Raw genomic sequence first — 26400 nt, forward strand, 5'->3', positions numbered from 1 at the left:
CTAAGAAATACTGCACCAGGCTGATTGGCCATGAACGGCATGTGTTGCACATCTTTGTTTATCTTTGGTATCTTTTATAAGTGAGCATTCGCACTTCGGTTGCTAGGCAACGGGTCAACCCGCGGTGCGGCTAGCCACCGTAGCGCGGCCACTGGCCACAGCGAAACGGCGAGAATGCGTCCAATGTAGCTCTCGCGACAAAAAACTCTCATTGGCCGTATGCTGTATGTGCGAGTGAAAGCGTACGAGGGATGCGCGCTTTCACGGGGAGCGAACGCACGGCGTAGAGCAAACGCGACTTCTCCCGTCGCGCGAAAGGCCGTGGCGGCATGGTAGGGAGGGAGGGGAGGCGACGTTTAGCTGCGGCACCAAATGCCGATCTTGCGACTGGGCGCAAGGGGAACTGGCGACTCAGTCACAATCTGAGAAGATTTAACATAAGAGGCATGCGCTGTGGTGTTTTGCTTCATGAGATTTGTTTATGGGCTGTCATTCTCAAAATTCCGAGGAGCCGTATAAACTTGGACATGTAGCAGCACCAGCAACGCGCAGAACTGTTGTCGACGGCGGCGGCGTTTTGCCCGCGTTCGCACCGAACGCGCGTGGCGTTGGTGACGCGTTTATGAAGAACGTGCCAACCTTTGCCGTTCACCCTATGGCGGTGTACCATAGCGACCATAAGGCCATTGTCACTGCGGTTACTAAATAAATGAAAACCACCGGATTATATATATTTCTCATTCTTTAATAGTTCAAATAACTAACTACACTATCATGTCTTAATAGTCATAATGGGAAATACATAATTCCCACCATAGTACAGCTTCGCTGGTCTCCCATCTCCACCCCAGTGGAAGGGCTGACAGCTTTTTTTTTTTTTTTTGTACGTGTGCAGCAGCATGGACATTTCATACAGCGGGCGTTGAGGCTGACGCAATTAAAGTATAGTATATTGTAATTACTACAAAATTCCGAAGTTAGAGAACTTTCTAGTGATACTCGTTTTTCTGTCCCTGCTGTTCTGTTCATATGAACTCCGATTTATTTTTATGTGGCACGGCGACACCGCTTACAAAATCCTTCATATATTAATTACTGATAGCTGTTAGTCATAATTTGCAGGCACTACTTTGTGTCATTGCATGTGTCCTCTAAACCACGTGCAGTGTTGCACACTAGACATTAGTTAACCTCTCTCTTTTTCTTTCCCTCAATTTTTTTTCTCGCCTTGTAAGCTAACCACTCGTCGTTGCCTCAAAGCAAGGCGATCACGCAGCGGCCATTCGAGTCTTCTCTATGCAAACTACACCAAGTGCTTAAATTGCTACATAACGCGCTTGGGCGATACCTCATCCCTCAGCGCACAGGGCTCCCAGCAACACTTAGAGACGATTGTCTAGGTGCCCTAACTACTCGTCGTTGCCTCAAAGGAAGGCGATCACGCAGCTGCCATCCGAGTCTTCTCTATGCAAACTACACAAAGTGCTTAAATTACTACATAGCGCACTTGGGCGATAGCTCATCGCTCAGCGCACAGGGCTCCCAGCAACACTTAGAGACGATTGTCTAGGTGCCCTCTCACATGGCATTCGACAATAAAGTTTTTTTTTCAGACGTTTTACAAGTGCGTGATTTGCGTTGGCTTCATTTGCACTTACTTTGAATTTTAAGCAACTTTTCTTAAGCTGCGAATTGCTCTGCCGAAAATTATCACAATGAGGAAAAAGAAAAGAGGGCTTTGCTCTTAAGGAATACAATGTCCCGCGAAGACTATTTCCTGGCGCACCGCACACACAACACAGGTAGCGACAGCAACAGGTACAAGCCGGTGGTATATTAGAGCGACGAATACGGTGTATAGAACACGTGGTATACGAAACAATCACATCTAATGTCGTGAATAACCAAGGAAGCAGGTAGTCATAGGTATAAAGGCAAATCACACGCACAAGTACATTAAGCAACCCGAATACTGCAAAAGTACGCCAAAGACAGAAGCGGCTAAACGGTCTCGGGTCATATTTCATACAGGGTGCATGAGGTTCATAGGTGAGCAGCCCAATACCCCGTCACCGCAGGAGGATTTAGCAGAGCAGGCCATTGACTTCAGTGTAGTATATACTTCATTTCCATGGCGACGGACACATCGAGACGCTAGCAATGAATGGAAAGGCACAAAACATTCTTTGCGGCCACAAAGGCCGCACGATATGAAATGAAGGAACGAAAAAAAAGGATATGTCTAAAAAAATACCACAGTGTATCTCAGTCAGTTTTAAGAACTTGCGCGTGCCGCACAGGCTACTAAAATAATAGTTTAAGATAAAATGTTCTGAATATAACAGGCCACAGGTCGTACCCACTATCCATAAAAAAGATACAACTATTCATTCCTACGTTGACGCTAGATGAACGAGACTGCTCGCATCATAGTGTTTTGACAGTAGCGTTTGAGAGCGCTGGTTTGACGGCCACAACCCCGAATAGATCAAGTAGCGAAAATCAATACGTGGAACACCGAGCAGAGCACAGCTAAGTAAAAAGAAAACAACGAACAGTGCATCTTTTGGAAAACGATGGGACCTCCCGCTCAGCAGGTACGCGACAGCGCTTCGGCGATCGAAGGCAAACGAGGCAGGCAATTCCCCCAGAAAACGAGCGCCGTTAGTGGAAAATGGCAAAAATGAACATAATAAGCGCACGAGAAAATGCAGGCGAAAAGCGCCGCAAAGGCTCGGAAAGGAGGGGGGTGGGGGGTGGGGAAGCGAACGCACGAACACGAGGAAATAATGCTTGGACAATTGGCATGCCGGGGCGAAGCTTGAGTCGATTTTCAGTTTCGATAATAGGCAGCGAGCTGCTTTGTTTTCCTAAGCGTTGCCACGGAGCCTCTGAGGCGACGCATCCCAGCATGCTTAAAGGAAGTCGCAAGGAAAATGAAGCGCTGTATAGGGAAGTGGCAGCAGGGATACGTTGGGAAAGTAAGGTTCTCGGATGGGGTTGGGAGAGGGAGGGGACAGTACGCGGGAGGGGCGCTGCTTTCACGTACCTCCTTCCTTCCCACAATGGCACCGTATTTTATATTTTCTTCCCGCACATGCCTCTGGTGTGCACTAAGAAAGGGGAAAAAAAGGGAAGAGCCGAGAGAGCACAGGGCGTTATCTCCGCGGAAATGCGTCTTGATCCGCTTTCTTCTCGCCCCTTCGGCTCGTCAACGATACGATCGCTCCTTTCTTCCTCGTTTGGCGGAAGCGAGAAGTGCTCGTCGTAGGTTGACGCTGCGTTTTATTCAGGGATCGCTTGCTAAGTACACCAGCACGTGCGCCTGCCGGAGCGACTACTTAAGAAACCATTGATCCTTTCCCGCTCTCCACCCCCCTTTTCCACGAGTGGTGTCCCGGTTCCTGCTGTTCACACAGGCCTGTCCTTTCTTCCTTCTTACTTGCGCTCCTCAACCGTCGCTTTTTTCTACGCAGCCGCGCTTGTCACGCCTCCCGTCGAGGAATCCTATTTAGAGGGGAAAACAAAATTCCATTCCCGGGGCGCATCGTTTGTTCATCACCTCCCACACGAAGCTCGTCACTCCTTCTACGCCCTTTCGTGTCCTTTGAGCTTCTGTTTTTTTTTATTATTATTATTCTTCCGCGCGGGTGAGTCGCCTTGGAGTAAACAAGTCGCTCTGAACAGCGTTCGTTCTACCTGTGCCTCATCGAGGTTGTGCTTATATACCCCGGCGGCCTGACGCAGGGAATCCGAACCAACGGAGGCGGCTGCTCAAATCTCAGCCGAAAAAAAAAAAAAACGTAGGAGAGAGGGGGGTGGGGGCTAAGCTGACCTGTTGAAACTGGGCGAAAGGACGTCGAGCTTATAGCAGGGGATGCCCCGGATGTTTTGAGACGATAACGAAGCTCAACGATGACATTTTGGAGACCGCTCTCGTGACCCGGGCTTTCGCGCCCTAATTCTTGTTTTATTTTTTTTTCTCTCCTCAGAAACAGACAGAAACGTAAGAAATGGAAACGGAGTCGGATTTGCTGTTCGTTAATTCGATTGCGCAACACGATAAACAAGCGATGACTAAGACTCTCCTAGAGCTGCCAATTTCTGCAAGTGCGATGATAACACAGCTGATTTTTGTTACATTAAAGAGTGAGACGCTCTGAAGTTATTCAAAACACGACACCTGAAGTCTCTGAGTAGAACGTGCCTAAACATAAAGATCCCCACATAGAACCTTTTTCGAAGTTATATCGTACATACTTCTCCCTCATAAAGGTCAGGCGAATCGTTTTATAACGAGATAACCAGAAACTAGCAGCAAAACTTAATCTACTGAGCTTCACATTATTGGAGGATGACTTTGCTTCGCATGGAAATGCAGATAAGGGTAAAGGTAGAACCGTTTTATTTGCGACGTCATACGTGGGGACAGGTGCCCAAATAAAAATGCGTATCGAAGCAGGCAGTGACTGCTGAACAATATCGCGTCCTTTTCAAACTAGTACATGTGCACATGATAGGAACCCAGTATCTCCACATGACCCCATACTGAGAAAAAAGAAAACGACAGAGGCCTCTAGGACTACCTCTGTGGCTGTCTCAGGACGCATCGCAGAAGCAAAACGCAGCCGAGCCACCCTCTGCCATCTTTTAGTATCCCTGAAGTCTGATCGCGTAGTGTGCAAGAAAGTGAATAGTACGAGGGTGCCCCACGGAGCTACGCCGAGGTTTGAAGGATAAAGAAATAATAACAGTCCATTGTTGTCTGTCGGGACTCACGCATCGCTTGTGCCTGTATTCTCAACCTCCCTCCATCATTTTTGTCTGTATTCTTTTTCTTTTTTTTACTTTCTCTGGCTACACTTCGCAGCGTGATGTCTTCTGAGGCCAGATGAAGCTTCTGAAGGTGATTTAGGACGTCTTAACAGGATAGTGCTTCGGACGACTCCTGTATCAGTCACATACCTTGCGCTGCCTCCTATGAGACCTCACATGTACTGGGGACGCAGGTCATGTGATTCGAGCGTCTGAGAATGACAATGATGATGATGTGTGGTTTTTATTGGCGCATGGACTAGGCATGTCCAAAGAGCGTCGAGCTTGGGTAAACGTACCGGGTAAACGTATTTCTAATGGTAGACGTTTTATGGCTTTAAAGAGGCCTAAAAAATTGTCACGTTAAGGTGCACAACAATACATATCTAATAATAATGTGGCAATGATTAGTGAGGTGCGCTATAAATACAAGATATGTGCTACCAGCTGGTGACACAGTGAAATATGTGAGGGCAAGCAGCACGGCTGTCTCGTCAAGGCCCTTAAAAGCAAGCACATGGAGATACCTACTCTACGGAATGCCGCTATCACAGCAGCAGCCTCAGGTTAGAGGGTGTGCTACTAATCTCTTGGGTTAATACACGTAGCAGAACATCATTTAAGCAATTAACAACTGCTTTGGCTTCAAAATTACGGCTCTTCGCCAAGCAACATTGCTGGATGAAGGGGAATATTCTGTTGATTAGCTAGTGGAGAGTGCTTTTCCCTTTCTGTTTCCGCGCCCCGACACTCCAGTAACACGTTAAACACGGTCAGCCTCTCACCACATCTACCACAGATGGGTGGTTCCCCACCAGTTAAGAGGTGAGAATGGGTACCGTACGTGTGTCCTATTCTCAGCCGACAGAGCAGGACATCCACTCGCCTTTATTGTGTTGGCGGTGACCAATTGGCTAAGTGTGGCTTAACCACGTGGAGCCTATTAAGGGTTTCAGCATACCACTTACGTTGTGAACAGATTATGTGCTTTTTCCGCAGGTAAAGTCGCATGCCCAGAACAGGGACAGCTATGCAAAGATTGCTAGCTTTTGTCTCCATGGGTGTGGCAATTTCGTCTACCAGCACATTATCCGCGATTCCTCTATGTCCAGGCACCCTGTATATTACAGCATGCTGGTTCGACGTATATGTTGCACAAAGAATTGAATAAAGCTCATTGAGCACAGGATGTTTCTGCATATGCACTAACATTAAGGCTTTTACGACACTTAAGGAGCCTGTAAATATAACTGTTTTCCGAAGTTTTAATTTCCTGATATGGTCCACTCCCCCCAATATTGTATAGGCCTCAGCCGTGACGATACTTGTTTCCGGATGCAGCACATCGGATTCTGAGAAGGAAGGTCCGACTGCTGCATAAGACACGCCGGCATGTGAGCCCGATGCGTCAGTGTAAAAACCTGGACACGAGTACTTCGACTGAAGTTCCAAGAAGTGTATTAGGATAGGTGCATCTTAAGCGTGTTTTCTAACTTCTGCAAAAGGTGTATCACATTCTATGAACTGCCACTGCCACGGCGACAATGCCTTCGGTGTTGCCATTAGGCAGTGTTCCAGGAGTAGAATTCGAATTACTTCTCCGATGCTCCTCACATACAGTACATAAAGGCTCTCTCACTGTGGGAGGATTATGAAACTGTGTGGCACACGTAGTATCGTTTACAGTTGAGTTACAAGGATGTGCAGCGTTCGAGTGTACTTTCAGAAAATACGGAACACTACAGTATGACCTCTGCAAATTAAGTGACCACTCATTTGATTCGACGTACAGACTTTGTACGGGGCTTGTCCGGAAGGCTCCTGTGGCTAGCGGGATGCCTAAGTGATGCACATGGTCCAGCATCTTCAACGCGCTTGGTGCAGCAGAGTGAACACCAGTGTTTGTATTTTCATTAGGTTGAGTGCATTTAAGCATTTGGCCTTGAGATATTTTACATGGCGTACAAAGGTTAGCTTTGAATCTTGTACGACACTGCAAAGCTTCGGCTCCATTCTCAGCAATGAGTACTACCCATGCAATTCAATAGTGGGATTTGGAACAAGTCCTCTCTTTGATGTAAAAAGAACACAGGGGCGTTTCTGGGGATTAAGCTTTAAATCATTTTTAGCATGCCCCTTTACAAATTTTATTTAGGCCAAAGCTGAATCTGTCGCTCGCCAACTATAAGGTTACAAGATTCGAAACCTACCTGCACATCATCTACATAGACAGAATAGAAAATTGATGATGGTAGTGGTGCACGAAGCGAGTTTACCTTTACGATGAATAAAGTACAGCTAAGCACACGCCGATTGCCTGCGTAAATGAACATGTTTCCTCGACGGGTCTCGCAAGATTCCGTAACGCCACGTGGTGTCGTACGCCTTGTTCATATCGAAGAAAGCTGGCAAAAAGTACGGTTTATGTGCGAATGCGACACGTATACTGGCATCAATGCGCACGAGATGGTCGTTATTTGAGCGGCCTTCTCTAAAACCACGTTGGAACGGATCCAGCAACTTATTAGATTCAAGTAAATGTAACAGACGATGATTTATCATTTTCTCGCACAACCTACACAGGCAGCTTGTCAGCGCTATCAGGCGGTAAACTCGTCACCGACGATAGGTCCGGACCCTGCTTCAAAATTTGGGATAACAATGGCTTTTTTCCGCGCAGTCTGGAGGTACCTGGTAGCCCATATCAATGCGATAGCGTTAAGGGCTCCGTCTCGCAGAAAATCCGATGTCTATACGTCGGCGCCCGCGTCCGGCGTTTGCGCCGTTGTCCGCAAGAGAAAATTACCCCGTACATATTTGGGTATAGGTATATGTCACGCCTTGCTATATGACATGTGGTATATGCAGCTAATATTGCCCCACCATGCTATCACTAAAGTTGCTCATACCTTGTCTTACATTCTTGACAAAGTTATTCCTCGGAGAAAGAGGAGGAAAAACTTTATTTAAGGCCAGCGCTAAGGCCCAGTAAAGAAGAGCGCCTGATTCCTCATATTTTGGATAATGACAGCCCACAAACAAATGTAATGAAACAAAACACCAACAGCGCATGCCTTTTATGTTAAACCTTCTAGGAATGAAATACTAGAAGTGCGAAACAATAACAGCCACCTGAAAATCATGTAATTTCTTTGGCGCAGCTGTGCACGACCTCCGGGTTCGGCCCACGCATAAGGCCGTGTTCCTACCAGAAAGATCGCCTTCATGCGTAGCGTTCGCGGCCAGCGTTTCCCGGTAAACAATACGGTTACATAAACTGCAGTTACTGGGAAGCATCAGAAGCAGTCGAGGATCTTTGAATGCTATCGCGTTCCAATCCTAAACGCGAAGCTTAAGCGTCCTCCAAATTTTTATATTAAAAAGTGCGAGCAATGTCATATGGGCGTCTGTACGGGGCTTCGGGATCATGTCGTACATTCTTCAGTCAGTAACAGGTGCAGAGATTTTACATAGATTCAAAGAAGCTCTCAACTCAGCAATATTGAAAGGACGGTTGTATAGCTCGTTCTCTGTACCTTTACGATCAAGTGCCTTACATTCGGCCATTTCTTTGTGTTTGAGGAATGACTTCGAATAATGGATGGCACTGGACACACGTTCGAAATGCTTCCCAAGAGCATATATCTGGTCTTGCAAGCTATGTCCTTTATCATTCACCAAGGGTAATGGTTGTATTTGCTGTCCCTGTAGCCTTCTTACCCCATCCCATACTTTTTTTCTCCTGTGCGTAAGAAGTGATACCCGACAGAAACCTCATCCAGCTTTCTCTTTTTTGCCTGTCGTCGCGTGCGTCTCCCCTTTGATTTTACACATTTAAGTTGATGTAGATTCTCCACATTTGGCGATCGACGAAGTGTGAGCCATGCTTTATTCTGCCGCTTCTGTGCATCGTTGCAAACTTCGTTCCACTAGGGGACACGTCTTCTGCATGAAAGACCATTTGTTTGTGGGATGCACTTTCCCACTGCGTCAATAATAAAAACAGTAAAATATCATACGGCATCATTTATACAAAAATCGCTTTAAAAATGTCACGATAATTAAGTACATTCTTTAAAACGTTTCCAATCAGCTGAGGCTAGTTTTCAGCGAGGGACATGTGGTGGAGAATCAAACTGTGCTGCTAAATTATAGTGACTGGGAAGTGGTCCCTGCCGAAAGGATTCTTGATTACATTCTATTTCAGGTCAAGCAGAAGAGAAGCAGTGTCAATCGCTAATTCTATTGATGCATATGAGTTATGTTGTACATTGTGATAGACCGCCTTTATCCTATTAGATAGGCATACACAAGATGTCAGAACATGTTCTATCAGCCGACCTCTCACATCAAAACGGGAGTCTCCCCGCAGGGTGTTGGGAGCGTTAAAATCCACCACGAATATGTAGGGTTCCGGAAACAGAGATCATCTGTCACCAGTCTGAGCTGCTTGGCCTGGGCTTTCGTCCCGAACGAGCCGAGCAGTCCGCCTACCCCTGGCCGGTATTCCTGGTTGATCTGGGATAGCGGTCCGGGCTGTCGCTGTACCTGGGCTGAGCCTGTGCCCGGTCTGAGCCTTTGCTTGGTCAGGGCTTTCGTCCCGAACGAGACGAGCAGTCCACCTACCCCAGGCCGGTATTCCTGGTTGATCTGGGAGAGCGGTCCGGGCTGTCGCTGTACCTGGGCTGAGCCTGTGCCCGGTCTGAGCCTTTGCTTGGTCAGGGCTTTCGTCCCGAACGAGACGAGCAGTCCACCTACCCCAGGCCGGTATTCCTGGTTGATCTGGGAGAGCGGTCCGGGCTGTCGCTGTACCTGGGCTGAGCCTGTGCCCGGTCTGAGCCTTTGCTTGGTCTGGGCTTTCTTTCCGAACGAGCCGAGCAGTCCACCTACCCCAGGCCGGATTTCCTGGTTGATCTGGGAGAGCGGTTCGGGCGGTCGCTGTACCTGGGCTGAGCCTGTGCCCGGTCTGAGCCTTTGCTTGGTCTGGGCTTTCGTCCCGAACGAGCCGAGCAGTCCACCTACCCCAGGCCGGATTTCCTGGTTGATCTGGGAGAGCGGTCCGGGCTGTCGCTGTACCTGGGCTGAGCCTGTGCCCGGTCTGAGCCTTTCCTTGGTCTGGGCTTTCGTCCCGAACGAGCCGAGCAGTCCACCTACCCCAGGCCGGATTTCCTGGTTGATCTGGGAGAGCGGTCCGGGCTGTCGCTGTACCTGGGCTGAGCCTGTGCCCGGTCTGAGCCTTTGCTTGGTCAGGGCTTTCGTCCCGAACGAGCCGAGCAGTCCACCTACCCCAGGCCGGATTTCCTGGTTGATCTGGGAGAGTGGTCCGGGCTGTCGCTGTACCTGGGCTGAGCCTGTGCCCGGTCTGAGCCTTTCCTTGGTCTGGGCTTTCGTCCCGAACGAGCCGAGCAGTCCACCTACCCCAGGCCGGATTTCCTGGTTGATCTGGGAGAGCGGTCCGGGCTGTCGCTGTACCTGGGCTGAGCCTGTGCCCGGTCTGAGCCTTTCCTTGGTCTGGGCTTTCGTCCCGAACGAGCCGAGCAGTCCACCTACCCCAGGCCGGATTTCCTGGTTGATCTGGGAGAGCGGTCCGGGCTGTCGCTGTACCTGGGCTGAGCCTGTGCCCGGTCTGAGCCTTTGCTTGGTCTGGGCTTTCGTCCCGAACGAGCCGAGCAGTCCACCTACCCCAGGCCGGATTTCCTGGTTGATCTGGAAGAGCGTTCCGGGCTGTCGCTGTACCTGGGCTGAGCCTCTGCCCGGTCTGAGCATTTGCTTGGTCTGGGCTTTCGTCCCGAACGAGCCGAGCTGTCCAACTACCCTAGGCCGGTGTTCCTGGGTGAGCTGGAAAACAGGTTAGGCTGTTCGTGTGCCTGATCCGGCCTGCTCCACTGCTGTGTGGGCATATGACGCCGGCGTGTTCAGGTGCAGCCGTGGCGGGCTGACGTCCCGACCCATCTGTCACGCGAGTGGCTCGTCGTGTGCCAGGCCTCTGCCCCGGCCTCTATCCCCTGCGCCACCCACTGCTAGAGTCACCACTGCGACTCCTCGTGATGCGAGTGTGTGATATCGACACGCTATTAGACTCCATGCGAAAGTGACGCTGATAAGCGACAGACAACTGGAAGTGAATTCTGTGTGTTACCGTGTTCTTAATCCTAGTCTCGTCTCCGTGTCATTAAAGCCTCTCTGTGTTCATTGTGCCATCTTTGTGTGTTTGAGGCCTGGGCCCACAACATAATCATCACAAATGAGAACGACGAAGTGTGTACTAAAACGCGCGCTCTCCGAGTGTCAGCCTAGATTGAAAAAAAGAACACCGTTTTGCCAACGCCTCAATTGCTATCTTCGTGACAATATCAAGTTAACGATACGACCATGACAGCACCAAGACGTAGGCGGCTAGCTAGCTAGCTAGCTAGCTAGCTAGATAGCTAGATAGATAGCTAGATAGCTAGATAGATAGATAGATAGATAGATAGATAGATAGATAGATAGATAGATAGATAGATAGATAGATAGATAGATAGATAGATAGATAGATAGATAGATAGATAGATAGATAGATAGATAGATAGATAGATACTGTCAAAGTGGCAAATGTTCGCCAAGAAATGCTTCGCATTTAAAATCTGCTGTCACGGATTTTGTATAACCCTCCGTACACTCTATGCTGTGCACAAAATTACTCGGAGCTAGAAAGCCAACACTAACGATCAAATTGCAACACCTTGCAATGCATGCATTCATTCTGCACAAGGTCGTCTGCTACGCTCAAGCGTTGTAGTAGGCGCCACCATCGAGGAGGAAGTACGAAAGAGAGGAGAAGCGGAGGAGTGAAGGCGGAGGAGGAGAGTGTCGCTACTTTACGAAATTTCAGGGGAGTTAGAGCGTGCTAGATTACCTGTATATGTTCCCTGCTAGCATATACAGTAACTCTAGAGCGCGCGGCAAAGCAACGCCACCTACAGGAAAGTCTTCGTTGAGTGGAGCGGGGAAGGAGAAAGAGGAGAAGCGTCGCGGAGGAGGAGGGTAGACGAAGACGCGCTGGGTTGACCTCCTCCCGCAGTTGCTACGGGAACTGCGTACGCTATGAACGTACCGGGTTCGTCTGGTGATGGAAAGGCCGAGCGCCGAGCGAGGACGGAACAGCGACGCAAGTGGTGGTAGGCCGAGCGTGAGTCGACCGACTCCGCAGTCGTCACCAAGCGCTGGGCACGAGCTGAACAAGTCCGGCAAAAGGCGCTGGCTTGGCGTGCCAAGGAGACTCCAGAGGAGGAAGGAGAAGATGAAAATTAATAGTGGGAATAGTGCATTACCAAATTGCTTGAAATAATAAAGACTGCATTTCCTTACAGTGCCCTACCACCTTTCCTAATGTCACTTCACACTTCATAAAAATAAACAAACGAACATAAAACATACCAAATAAAATATAATAAGCTTTGAAAAAACCGCCACACTCACATACAATAAAAGCATTTTTGAAACATTTCACGCACGATGCACAAAAAGGGAATATCCCTCATACGTTTGCGCGTAACCCGCGTTCACGAAGTGAAACGTCACTATAACTTTTTTCTTTCTTCCTAGAAGGGCAGGAGCGAGAAAATTCAGAGTGTTCCCATCACAGTTTGCAGAGTGTGCTGAGTCATCGCAGTTGTGCGCGGGGTGGTCATGCGACGCGCACTTTGCACATGTACGGCCCCGGCAGCTCTGAGAGCCGTGACCGAATTTTGGAACTTAGAACAGCGTCGTGGGTTTGGAATGCACGGTCTGACATTGATTTTGATGTAGCCTGTTTCGATGTGTTCTGTGAGCGTGCTTGTACATAAGAGGAGTATTAGGTGTTTCGTCAGAATTGACTTGTCTCGTCGGATCTTAATTCGCTGCACATTCGTGGCATGTTGCTCTTTTCAGCCCTCTAGGAGCTCTGTCTCAGTCAATTCTTGCAAGTCCTGATCTGATACTAGCCCTCGTGTACTATTCGTAGAATGATGAGGACTTAAAGAAATTTGGGTCGCTCTTGGGACGAGTTTTGCGAGTTTTTCATGCCAAGCTTTATCACAGACTTTGAGAAGAATGTCACCACTGGTCATTTTCGTGACTTTGTATCCAGGGCCAAGAGTGTCGGTCAAGCATTTTGCAACAACAAAAGGTGATACTGTTCCAACGGTCTTGTCAGGAGATAGTGAAAAAAGTTCATTCATCAGTGCGCTCTCTTTATGTGAGAGGGCGATCAGGGAGGTGGTAGAATGAGGAAGCCATATAGATTGAACTGATTAGGCAGCGGTGCCAGCCGCCCACCGCGGATCCCAACAAGAAGACGCGATAGGATTTGTCTATAAACAATACAAGGCCTGCCAACGCCCGCTGTACACAACCACTATAACCAAATATGGTATCCCCAAGGTTGGTTATCTCACGCAAGGTTAACCCTAGCTGCCTGGAAGATTAGAAATCCAGATGTAAGAAGAAGACAGTAGAAATTGAAAGTGATAGAGAAATACGAAGGTAGGGGAGAGGAGGACAGGAAATTGTAACTACCGATTTCCCCAGGATGGGTCAGTCCGGGGGTGCCGTCTACGTGAAGCGAAGGCCAAAGAGGTGTGTTGCCTCCGCCGAGGCGCCATAAAGGTCCAAGCACCCGGCATCGGCTCAACCCCCCGGATTCCTTTTTCCCCGGACACGGCTAAGCCGCACAATTCTAAGCGCGGGAGGGTCCAACACGCATGTCCTCGCGTACGGGGTGTCGTAACACACCAAACGTCTGCTGACGAAGACGCCCCTGTGGATCTCTGGGAACGACAAAAGCTCCACAGTAGATGCAGATTTGAGTTTCGGTAAGTTTTCTTCGATACGAGTGCCTATAACGGAACGACGATCGCTCCGAGCAAATGTGGCTGGTACCCCTCATCAGGCGTTATACAGGTATTTTACAAGCACTCAGAGCTTTGTATAAAACGTTTTACCACACGCCAAGTGTTATTACATTTCGGCGTGCTACACACTGCCTTATTCATCCTAAAGTTATTTATGCTTCGCCAGCGAACAGCAGTTGTGCGTGGAAGCAGAAATAGAAAAAAATACTCGTCGACGGCCACTTTGACTATATGGTTCCTATATCTGGGACTGTGATCTACGTGTGGCAATGTCCTATAATGTGTGCGGGAAAAAAGTACGGTGTGTTACACGAGAGATTTATTCCTTAAAGGCGAACTGCAACGACATTTTGGAAGCCATAAAAAGCCTAGCTTAAGATAGCGTATATAAAAGAAGCTTCCACGCAAAAATTATGGTTGATGCCTCTTTCATAGGAATCGGTAGAACACGAATGTGAAACGTGTCATCACCGAAGCTGTTGCGTGTTTGCTTCGTGAACTCACGGTACGCTGCTGTGAAAGGCGCACGATTTGCTGGCCGGCGACCATGTTGCAGGTTTGTTGGCGCACGGCGTCCTATTGGCGAGCGCCGTTCTGCTGGCGAGTGGCTTCTGCGAAGGTGCGAGCATTCTGTTCCGGCCCCGTAGTGGCTATGGCAGCCAGTCGAGCTGCGACGCGCTCAGCGACAGAAATGCGAGTGGCAGAGTACGTACCGTGCCCCGCGAACGCTCTAAGGCGTTCTGCTTCACGCTGGAGTGTCTCTCGCCGGAGCAAAGCGAGAGTCGCCCGGCGACGTCATTGCCTAGGGAGCGTTGCATATAGGCTCCCTATCATTGCCTTTCTGTGCCTTTTAGCGCAGCAGTTGTCTTAGGTGGTGCCGTCGCAAGCGAAGAAGTAGGCTATGCACGGATGATGCACGTTGAAGCCGCAATCCGTACGCGACGAGGCGCCATAGGCAAATCCGACGCGAAAGCCAAACCCCAGAACACCTTTATGGCCAAACCATGTGCGGTAACTGCCTACATGGGGCCACACACTATGGCGTTGCAATCGTTCAGCGACCATAGGAATGACATGGATTTGTTTGGTATTCGTGCTTGTGGATTTAGACGTTCTTGTGAATTTGTTTATTGCGCCTCATATGCCTTCATTGTCGTGAATTTCCGAGCAATGTGTACTTTTTGAAGTGCAGAAGACGCTGCGAACACGCACAATCGCTACTAATTAAAAGCGGTTCAGCTTGGCGAGGTGGCTAAATCGAAACGCGCCAAGCGTCTCAATGCACTGGCTTGCCCATGATAAATTCATAAGGGCATTTTATGCCGCGTGTCGAGGCGTTCATCCGTGGCGTAATGGTTTCAACATCGGACTTCTCTTCCAGAGTTCCTGTGTTCGAATCCTTCCGTCGGACAATATTAATAATGCTTTTTATTGAATGATTATTTATTTTATATTTATTGTATGAAAATATACACGAGGCTATACTTGGCTGCTTTATTATATGGATACACCGCGTTGGAAGGCGGCGTTGGAAGTCGCGTTGGAAGTTCGTTGGAAGTCACGTGTGCCCTAGAGCACGCATGGCTCCTAGGCATGGCTTTCCAGTTAAGGCAACACCACCTAGATAGCACAGGCCTACACACTCCGATCTATGACGTCATGCTACCTGGCCCGAAATTTTCATTGCCAAGGCTGGCGTGACGAAAGCGGTGACGTCAAAATCACTGTCGCTTAGGCGGGAGCAACCCCATTAGATTATATGGCAGTCGGGCCAGGTAGCATGGCGTCATGGACCGGAGTGAACAGGCCTTGTGCTATCTAGGTGGTGTTTGTTAAGGCGGCGCCCACAGCTGGCTAACCGCATGGCACGCTGAAAAATCTTGGAGGTGGCACGCTGGGACTTAAGTCATAGCGACAAGCTCCACGCGCATGCGTCGTGACCTTGTGTGCTGTTTAAAGGCTTCTAACAAGCAAACTATGCAACCACCAGCCCTACCCTACAGCTTTGCCAAGATTGCTTAAGTGGTATATACTGCTCATTGATAACAAATTTAAACAAAGGGAAATGTTGTTACAGTTGGCCTTTAAGCACAGGCGAAAATTTGCTTATAACAGAGGCCAATCCGGCGACTCGAGAGCTCGAACGAATGTGGTAAATGGTGACATGTTTCAGTTTGAGCGGTTCCTTGAATATGAGGTGTGGAGTCTTCACGCTAGACTAAACAAATTTTACTGTGCCAAGCATTAACAAAATTAGTAACCGGATTCGACGAGTCCGTTATGCCCAAAGGCGTTTGCGTGCTGTGGCGATCATTTAGCACACTACCCGGCAGCGAGTAAGCAAAGCTGATGGGGATAACTAGCGCGTAGAGGTTGTCATGCGGAGACGTTGAGTAGAGCATAGTCTAACCCGCGTGTTCCTGGCCAGACGACAGTATTAAAATAGCGACGGCTCTGCGTAAGAAGAAAAAAATGTACTGTGGCCCGACGAATACGAGTTAAATGCTGCGTATTGGCTTGGCGGTGCTGCGAAAAACTTATCTCGCCGTCCTTCCGCGAGGCAACGGATGAGGCTGTGTCCAAAGCGCCGCCCAGAACACGCGCATCCATCGTGCCTTGACATATTTATTATTGCGATAGCAATTATATGGACACTTCAACCGAATTTCTGCCGTCGTCGTCGCCGTCGTCGTCACCGTCGCCGTGAGGTTCCCTATAGATAAAATCTTCGCCGCGTGCCGTATGCCCGAGCGGAAGCGTGCGGGGACGCGCGCTATCACGGAGAGCGAACGCACTCAATCTCCCACGCGCAAGCAAGGAAGCGGGAAGCCAGCGCCGGAAGGAGCGGGGGGGGGGGGGGGGGGGGGGGCACTTCTACACCTCCAACAACCGCGCTCGTCGCTCGCTCGCACCGTCTCTTATCTCCACACGGCTCTGACCTTTATGCGCCGTGCATTCGCCGCTCAGTTTCCGTTGAAGCGATAGACCGCACGTACCTTCGCCGCTGCGGCGTATCCGCTTGCTGCCAGAGTTTTGACGGTCGTTGTCTGCAGTCATTCAGTGTGATCTATTCATGTTTGTTTGTGCGCGCTCACACCACGCTTGTTCATTCAGTTAGTAATAGTCGGGCCACATTTTCCAACGCACGCTACACATGCCATGCTGCCCGAATCGGCAGTGCAGCGCTACAGGTGTGTCCCTTCGCACGCGCTGCCCACGGGAAGCGCTTCTCATCAACACCACCGTTTCACACGCGCCTTCTCGTGGTCATCGAGTCTCTCTTCATGGCGGTCTACTTACGCCGCAGCACACCTGCTTACTTAATCAGCTCATGTTTACTACCATTCATATTGCTACCAAAGCCGCTCACCTTACTTCGTATGACATTGCTGTGTTGCTATCGCATTCATTGCTTCGCCCTTAGGGCGAAACTGTGACATTTTTTTATTTATAGATTATTGTTGCATTATTATTTATTGCCGCAAGCCCTACAAAAATATTTAATATTTATTACCAAGCCTCTGGCACGATGCCATCGAGATGAGCCATCGCTAATCGGCCTACATGAGCGCAATGACTGAATATTTTCCGCAGTACGATAAGAAGAGAGGGAGACAGTAGTGAGGAGGTTATCTCATACATACATCTGGAATGCTACTACAAATTAAGGTTCCATATCAACATTGACAAAGGAGAAATGTAAATGCAGCAGATCCAACGACTTGGAATCTATATACACTGAAGCTTTGTGTGAGTGCACAGAGTCGAAACACAAGAACATGCAGGCACGCACGCACAAGCGCGGGCACACTCAACTTATACGGATGCTTTGGTTAAGCAGAGTTGCTGACTACTAGCGAGTACGAAGGACGCCTTGAACGCATCATGGTCGTAGCGCAATTAGAATCCCTTCTTTCGCTAAGAAGCCTTTACTTCCTCATTACTGTGCAGCCGTGGATGCGCAAAGGCGAGCTTTCTGGTTCTTTTTCTTTCTTTTCCCCACACGGCCTGCGCCGCCGCTGCCGCGGATGCGCCGAGACGAGCGCCATCTGGGGGGGTACAAGAAACCGAGCGGCGCTCTGTGATTGGTTGGCCTTTTAAGCAAGAGAACAGCCAGGCCTCAGTCATGGTCACGAAACCCGGCGAGGTTCACAAAGGAAATCTTCGCTTTAAAAAAATAGAAGGGGTGGGGGGGGGGGGGGGGGCTGAAATATAAGGGAAATAGTAGGGGCCGCTGGGTCAAAGGTACCGTCGAGGGGTCGTGGATGAAGGGGGGCCGGACTCGCCGCTTCAATCTCACGACGAACGATACGCGTGAAGTTCTCCTGAAATGGTCGTGTGGCAGGAAGAGCGGATCAAGAGGACGTGGCAGGGGTGTTTGGGAGCCGGGAAAACTATGGGACGACGCGGCGGCTTTTGGCTACCTCAAAGCGGCGGCATTCTTTGACGATGGCGTCGACAGTAGAAACGTCGTTATAGACGAGCAAATTGAAGGCGTCGTCCGCGATGCCTTTTAGGGTATGTCCCACCTTGTCAACCTCGGTCATGTGCTCGTCGACCTTCCGGCAAAGCGCGAGCACTTCCTGTATGTAGGAGACATACGATTCTGTCGACGACTGGACACGGGTAGCAAGCTCTTTTCGCGCAGCCTGTTGGCGGCCTGACGGTTGAAAAATAGGTCGCGAAGCCTCTCTTTGAAAGTGTCCCAGCTAGATAAATAAATGTATTACTGCGGAAAGCGTACAAACAAGCCCTCGGCCTTCCTCCAGGCACCGGAACTACGAAACTTCTATCCCTGGGCATCCACAACACCTTAGAAGAAGTAATTGAAGCACACCGACATGCGCAAATCACGCGCCTCAACCTCACTAGAACAGGCAGAGCAACACTTCGAAGGTTGCAATACCCCGTGGCGACAACCAACAATGAAGAAGTACTCCGCAAGTCCCTACACGAGCAAATAATGGTGGCGCCTGTTCCGCGTAACATGCACCCGGAATATCACTTGGGCAGGAGAAAAGCACGAGCGATAACAATAGAAAGGAGATACGGCACTCACTCCACTGCTCGCTGGACAGATGCGGCCATGTACCCGAAGGAGAGGGCATGGTAATCAGCGTGGCTGGACACAGACAGCAAGAACTGGTATCCGCCTCCGTTCGTACGCAGAACGTCGCCGCAGCCGAAGAGGCCGCTATTGCCCTCGCCATCTCGGCATCGAGACAAAACGAACAACTATATATTCTTTGTCAATCAGCATGTCGAGCCTACGCGAACGGCCATCTACATAAAATCGCATGCGATATTCTACATCGCCTCAACGAAATACCCCGCACCACGATAATTTGGACACCGGGACATGAAGGCGTCAGCGGAAACCATCGTGCACACACGATAGCCCGAGGTCACTGCAACCGGGCACTGCAAGAGACGCCAGAAGACCCATGTCCAGACACACTACAAACTTACTACGATATACTGCAGCACTACCGCCTTTCGAGAAGAACGATGCCGCCACCCCACCCATCCCTCACCAGAGCTGAAGCCACGACCTGGAGGCAACACCAGACCAACACCTATCCTCACCTCACGCTCCTTCACGCGATGTACCCCACCCTTTATCAGCCCCTTTGTCCTTTCTGTGCAGAGCGAGCTACCCTCTACCACACCACATGGGCATGCCAAAATATCCCCAATAACTCCCCAAATCGAAACGCAACGCACGAGCAGTGGGAGATGGTGCTGACCAGCTCGGCACTGGAGGATCAGCGAAAGCTTATCGCCAGAGCCGAAAGTGCGGCCACCGCCGCTGGGGCCCTGGACTGAAGGCTCCACCCACCACGGAGATCGACGCTCCTCCGTGCCTCATCAAAATAAAGTTTTGTCTCTCTCTCTCTCCCAGCTGGATAGCTCAACCTCATGGGTGCGAAACCAGACACGCGGTGTCCCGCCCAGATAAAAGATCACATTGGCAAGCATGATGGTAGGGTCCCAGTGGTGGCTTCGGCTAACACGCTCATACATGCTGAGCCAGTCGTCGACGTCAACGCCGATTTGGGCGGAGAATGCCCCAGGATCACGGAGACTAGGAACCGTAACGTACGTTGTGGTTGGCGCCGCAGGTGTAGGTGGCGACGAGGTGTTTCCATCGGAAGCCATGGCTGAGAAGACGACGGTGCGGCCGCTTCGGAGCTCCGTGGCGAGGACGGGGAACGTGCCACCTCCACCAGAGTGTTACGCGAAGGACGAGTCAGTAAGACTACCAACTATTTACTGGTTGTATTTACAACAGCGGTGGCAGCGCTGACTGGTTAGATTGTTGTTGTTGCCTCAAAACATAGTTCACAGCGCGAGCCCAGCTCGCTCTTCCTCTTCTTTTCTCGAGTGATGGTGCCCGCGCGCCTCGTTCAAACAACCAAATACCACACACGTGTAGCAATATGAACGGCGCAATCACTACACCTTGCCTTCAATGCAAGAGCGGCCGTTGTCATAGTGTAATGTGACGATATGACTGAAGGGCGATGCGCTGTCGGTCACTTTTGTTCTGACCGAGCAGTGAGGGACGCGAAACACGCCAAAGAGCGCAGACTCTGAGTGCCATACCCCCGTCACCTATTCCATTGTTGAAACCTCATGAGCTTTCCGGTTCTCGGGCACGTTCTATGACGATCAAAGGCACTTGTCCCAGGTTGATGTGCGCTGCAACGTGATATAAATTATATCGTGGTGATTTCATTTCCAAATACTGTGTAAGGCTGAGTTCTCGGCCAACATGCCCATAAATGGCCGATGGCGGGCGTAGGAAGCCCACCTATAAGTTGTTACAATTGTCCGCTAGCGCTGGATGACGAAAGCCGCGTCGTTTATCATAGAACGCCCCAATGTCATTCAGGTATGGAAAAGTGAAACAAGAATTGCAGTGTTCCTCAGGAGCACGCCTGATTTCACCTATCCCCTTTCGAATTCGACAGATACTTATCTTGACAAATACTCATATGAACACGCCGGTACGATCCCCATTGCCTCCGCTGTTTTCCTCGATTTCAGTATGCAGAACACAACAACGAGTACAAGGACACCAATCTGATATACAAATATGTTCATAACGTGTTATAGTGATACCACTGATGAGAAGCCTCTTAATTTCTCCAGAAGCACCTTCGTCTGAGAGGAATCGATATTTCAGCAAAACATGCAAACAAAATGAAGCTAGGCCTTTGTGCGGCAAAATCTCCGGTGCTGACTTTGAAAACAAGCTCAAGCACTCCGCCCAGTATAAGCACCTTCTCGTTCGACATTTGGATGCTGACGCATATCAGATCCCGAGGCAACACTAACAACGCGCTGGCATTTCGAAGCGCTGAACAAGGCTTTCGGAGCAGCAAGCGGCGTCCGCGTTACTGGTACGACTTTGCGTATGTAGCACGAAAGCGATATGAAGCAAAGAAAAAAAAAGAAGACATTGAGCGAATGGAAAGCAAGAAGGTAAAAAGCACGACCTGACTCCGTCCGTTTCAGTTAAATCAATCCGCGCATGTGGAGCAGTGGGCAACCATGATGCTGAAACAAAATTAGGACGGGCAGAAACAAAACGAAGCACGCAGGACGCCGAGAGGACGATACAAATATATATATATATATATATATATAACCGCAACACGCGCGTGCGCCCGAAGTACGACGGCAAAAAATAGAAAAATAAAAAAAAATGCACAAGGGCTTAGCTCGTTGACGTGAGCCGTACGGCTGTAACGACGGATCGTCGACGTGCTGTCACGAACACGCAGAGAGGCTTAGCCGTTTCTGCTGCCCCAAGCACTGCTGGCCGATATAATGGGCGATCAACAAACAACTGCGCAATCCCCGGAGCTCCTGGGCCTTTTTTTATATTTTTTTCTCTTCCTCACCGTAGCTACACGATCGGCCGCCCTTTTTCTTTGCGTTGTTCTCTGCTTTCTGCGTTTTCCTTTTTTGTTACAGTTCTCTCTTTCGCTTCCTTTCGTACCGTACGCTTTGGTCGTTCCAATTACAAGCTCCGAGGAAAACCGTGCCTTTTTTTTCTGTTGCGAAGCAGGGCCCTTCGGGGGCGGCTTGCCAATCAGCCTTGAATAAATGCCACCGTGGATCCGACACGGTCTCCTGCACGCGGCACGGAAATAACCTTGGTCAGCTCGCCTTTCAGACCGAATCGCGGCCGAACCGACCCGCCGACCCACGCCAGGCATCTCCTTCGCTCCACCAAACCGCGCAAGTCTCCGCTAACAGGCCGTTGCTTGGTCGTTCCGGCGGTTGACGCAGGGCACAGAAAGGACGAGCTGTGTTTTCCGGCCTCGCCCCCATATAATATATATATACTGCGCGGCTCAGCTTCATGCTAGATTACGAGAATGTTGCGCTTCGTTTAATTTTGCCTCGTCGATTGGTTTCCGCTCAGGTAGGATCAAGGTACGCAGCAGTACTGAGCAGACTGTTGGGCCTCACTGGCCCTCGTCAGCTATAGCCGCTCTCGCCGCTATGTACAGTCGCAATCTTTTTGAGGGTGAACACGGGAGCGCGTGGCTTTCTATATCACCAGCACCGTCAGACGGCGGCCACAATATCTGCGCGCACGCTCGGGGAGGGTAGGCTCCTTTCGTGCGCATTACGTCATCGTAGCGCGCGTGTGTCGTCTGCTAGCAGTTTTTTCCCCTCAATAGAAACCAAATTATGACAGTACCACGTTTTTGATGCTTTTAATTTAGAACTTCTTATGCTTGGCGTTATTGTAATTACTTCAACTTTTCACTTTGTTTAGTTTTCCTTCTGCTGTGTTCTTATCGTACAACGAACAGGCAAGGAAAAACATCCCAACTTTTATTTGGTGCAAGTTAAACAAAAGATTTATCCGTTTAGAAGTAGTATTAGTAAGCAGGAATAATTTTCTCTTTGATGATGTTAGCATTTTGTCATACAACCCTTTGCGGAAACGACTCCTGCCATCCTAGAGGGCAGTGACGCGTACAGCGCTGGCACAAAGTCATGATGCGCTCGAAGGTCCTCCCATTCTTGTCGAACGGCTGCCCACAGCTCGTACCCAGTCGTCGGGCGGACATTTTTTCGCACCATGGCTGCTTTGACGTACCCCCATATATTTTCGCAGATGTTCATGTCAGCGCCTTTGGCCGGCCAGGAAAGCATGCTGATACTGCGATTTTCTATATGTTCCTTGACAACTTTTGTCATGTGAACCGACGCCAGGTCATGTTGAAACATAAAGTCGGCATCGGGAAAGACGCTGTGGGCGTAGGGCAGCAGCACATTGTCCAAAAATTATGTGCAGTATCGCTGCGATGTAACGGCACCTTCTATCCGATGCAGAGGCCCGAGACCATGCCTTGACACCGCGCCCCACACGTTCCCGCAGTTTCGGCCACTCGCGGCGACTCCCTGCACATTGGCTGGCTCGTAACTGCATTAAAATCGTATTTTTGACCATCCTTCGCAAAATCAAGCGTGCATTAAGAAAAGTTTCTCACCGTGTGCCCCTGGTTCGCCAAACTCGCATTCGTTGGTCTTGGCGAGTTGTAAAAGTCGACTCATCCGAGAAGATCACTCGGCCCCAGTCATCTGCCATTCATGAGGCGTGTGCATCGGCAAAGTGGAGACGTGACTTCTTGTTCGAAGCAGCGACGACTGGCTTTCGTGCAGCTACAGAATTTCGCAGTCCAGCACTTCGGAGGCGTCGCCGGACCGTAGCAAGGGAAGCGTCCACATCTAGCTGCTCCCGCACTTGCCTCGCGGACTGGAACGGGTTCTCGACGACAGCAGCTACCATAAGCGCGTCTTCATCCTCCATCGTTGCCTTTGGTCGACACCTGTGTGGGGCATCACAGAGTCGGCCTTCCTTGCTGAATGCCTGAATAATCCTGTTGACGGTCTTTAGCGGCCTGTGCACGAGAGCACCGATGGAGCGCTGTGAATATCCCTTGAGCGAATATTGTACGATTTTCCACCTCTCTTCTTCGGGAACGCGGGCCATGCTGAAATTCAGTTGCTGCTCTGACAGATGCGGTAATGTGCAAGAATATGTATATATACGCTCCTCAAAGAGGGAAGCCGCTTTTTAAGTACGCCCACAAGTGTCATGAGCATGCGTGGCCTGGCTACAGATCAACATTGATCTTGAGAACGCCCACAAAACATTACATATATTTTAAAGTTTATTGATGCATCGTGGGGAGCGTAATGAGAAGTTCAACATCGTCACCAATCCCGAACCGTACGGCTACCTTATTGCGGTACGCACGCAGCAGACGACACGCACTTGCTTGCGTGACGCAATGCGCACGGCGGGAGAATTTGCGCACGCCGGACACACTGCGCATGAGTAATGCTTCTCGTTGCTGCCGCTGAAGCGTGCTGTGAGCTCAGAAGGCCACGCGTTCCCGTGTTCACCCTCAAATAGATTGCGACTGTACAAGCGCGTACTCACTAAAGCGGCGTGCCCTGGTGCAAGCGAGGCCGCCAAGGATGAAGCTGCCGCTCCAATCTAGTCGACAGGAACGTCTCTGTGAAATCAACTCTTGATCGAGCAGACGCACTTTGAACTATTTAACTGCGGCTGCGTGGATGCGCTGCATACGACAGCGATCTTGACGTGACAGAACTTACGGAACAGCTGGTGACCTCCCAACGTGTTTCGATGCCCCCTTAACCGAAACATTCCAGCCACCCAGTTTTGCTCGTCTGCTCACGCTGCTAGCAGTGGGAGGTCAACGAAGAACCACTTCGCCTAAACTGAAGGAAAACTAGCGTAACAAAATTCCAAGAAGTTGAGCAGATGAGCTTGCGCGACTTTTCTGGGGCCGAGGAATCGCTTCTTGCATAAATTCGTTTTCAAGTGACTTCACTGGAGCTGCAACAACTTCTTGAGTCTAAGCCATAATAAATTCTAAGAAATTAGATACAATAGGGTGCAAAACTTGTTGACAAGTAAGGAGCAGTAACGTTTTAAGTTGCTTTCATCTGGAGCTTCGAGTCATACTTCATGTAAGGCATCCCAGCATGGCTACGTAACGGGGGAAAAAACAGGGTATACAGTAAATTTGTTCGAAATCTGTTAAAGACATAGAACATATAATAAATAAGCGCTTCTCGTAGAACATCTTAACATTACTAGAGGCCGTAATTCGACCCATAGTTATAAAGTTAGACTAATTATTTGACCAGAAGCCGTCAGATGATCGGTTCTTATGCAACACCTTGCAGCCCTTCGTCCGAAAATCTCACAACTGCTCTCAGATTTAGAAAAAGCTGACGCTCCTTAATACTTCGAACTAATGAATTCCAGCTAGATTCACCGACAACACCAAAACTGAACTGTCGAAGAGCGACTCTGTAACGGCGCTCATGACTGACGTGACTGTTTCCGCTTCACCAATGGGCAAGCATGAACGATCGCTGCATGCTCGCCCAACGATGCAATGACTTCATAACTAGCGCGTGACAGATCCTATTAAGCCGAATGCCTGAGGTAGAAATGTTAGAGGTGCTTTTGGCGGTGACCTTGGCGAAATTACGCCGTGATGAAAAATGGCCGACGCCGCAAAGAGTAAGATCACGTCAACAAATGCTCGGATCGACGTCACATGTTTCAGGGAGGTTACTGTAAATTAAGTAAATTAGTGGCTTTGAAAAGAAAATTTGGTACATTTCGGTAGGGGGGGAGGGGGGGGGAATCCAACCCAGGCCTCCGGGGTGCGAGACGAGACCGCTTCCCTGAAGCCACGTCTGCTCCACGGTTCTGGCTTTGCTAAGGGTTGTGCGTATTGCATTCCTGATCGCACACGTCACGTGGTCGCAGAGACGCGCTCGTGCCACTGCTCGCGCGTTCATCTTCTTCCACCGCTGGCTCTGGTGCTGCTCATCATGCCTGCGTTCCCGTATTGCCCCTTCTGCGAAGGCACTGACGCACTGGCCCACTACCAATAGGTGCGGTGATTTGGGTGAGTTCTGTCGTGCGTTCCGATGGACAGTTGCCACAATTCTTCATAAACGTATCTTAATGATGACAAAAAGTGTGCCAAGTGCACAAGCAGGCTTTCACCTTAACGTTTTTCAAACGTGTAACACTTGCTTAATATTTTTGTCATTGACACCCTCTCTTCAGCCCACCCCTCACGCTCTTCCCCTCCCTCTCACTCCTCCCATGCTAGACACAGTCGGGGTTTTGCTGAATTCAATTTAAATTTCCCGCGTTCGCCCTGCTCTCGCGCCATCTGTTGGGACCTTTTATTACTGTTGGCTTAAAGCCTGTTACAGAGCCGCGGCTTCAGTCGGTTTGTTTTTAATGCGTAGCGTCTCTTCGACACCATTTCTAAGACGTTGATTTTTCATCTACTAACGTAAAACCAGTCCAATGTGTATTCTTAATTAAATGAACACTGCGGATCACGGTTATGTACATATACGATTTTGCCTCAAGTAGGCCTGAGATTTCCTTTGCGCTGTATACATAGGTTGCACGGACGTCATCGCGGATGCCATATTTGGGTACCAGCAGGTCGAGAAGAGGCGTAAGCAAGGAACCTGACAGCATGACAGCCCCAAAAGCGCGTGTTGCGTCGAACGTCAGAGCGATAACAATGATAACCGGTGAAAAACAATCGCCGTGAAAAAGCAAAACAGTTTGCGCGCGATAATACGTTGCACTGATGTCATCGTAGTC

The 26400-nt window shown here is 49.7% G+C and overlaps 1 protein-coding gene across 1 annotated transcript; it reads right to left on the bottom strand.

The window, feature by feature from the left end:
- Positions 1-9159: 9159 nt before the first annotated feature.
- Positions 9160-10581, bottom strand: LOC119435769 (collagen alpha-1(XXVII) chain-like). The gene has a single exon (XM_037702492.1). It carries the CDS (start codon positions 10579-10581, stop codon positions 9160-9162), a length of 1422 nt encoding a protein of 473 aa, XP_037558420.1.
- Between the last annotated feature and the right edge of the window lie 15819 nt (positions 10582-26400).

The sequence above is a fragment of the Dermacentor silvarum genome, unplaced genomic scaffold (assembly GCF_013339745.2).
Source record: "Dermacentor silvarum isolate Dsil-2018 unplaced genomic scaffold, BIME_Dsil_1.4 Seq904, whole genome shotgun sequence".
NCBI lineage: Eukaryota > Metazoa > Arthropoda > Arachnida > Ixodida > Ixodidae > Dermacentor > Dermacentor silvarum.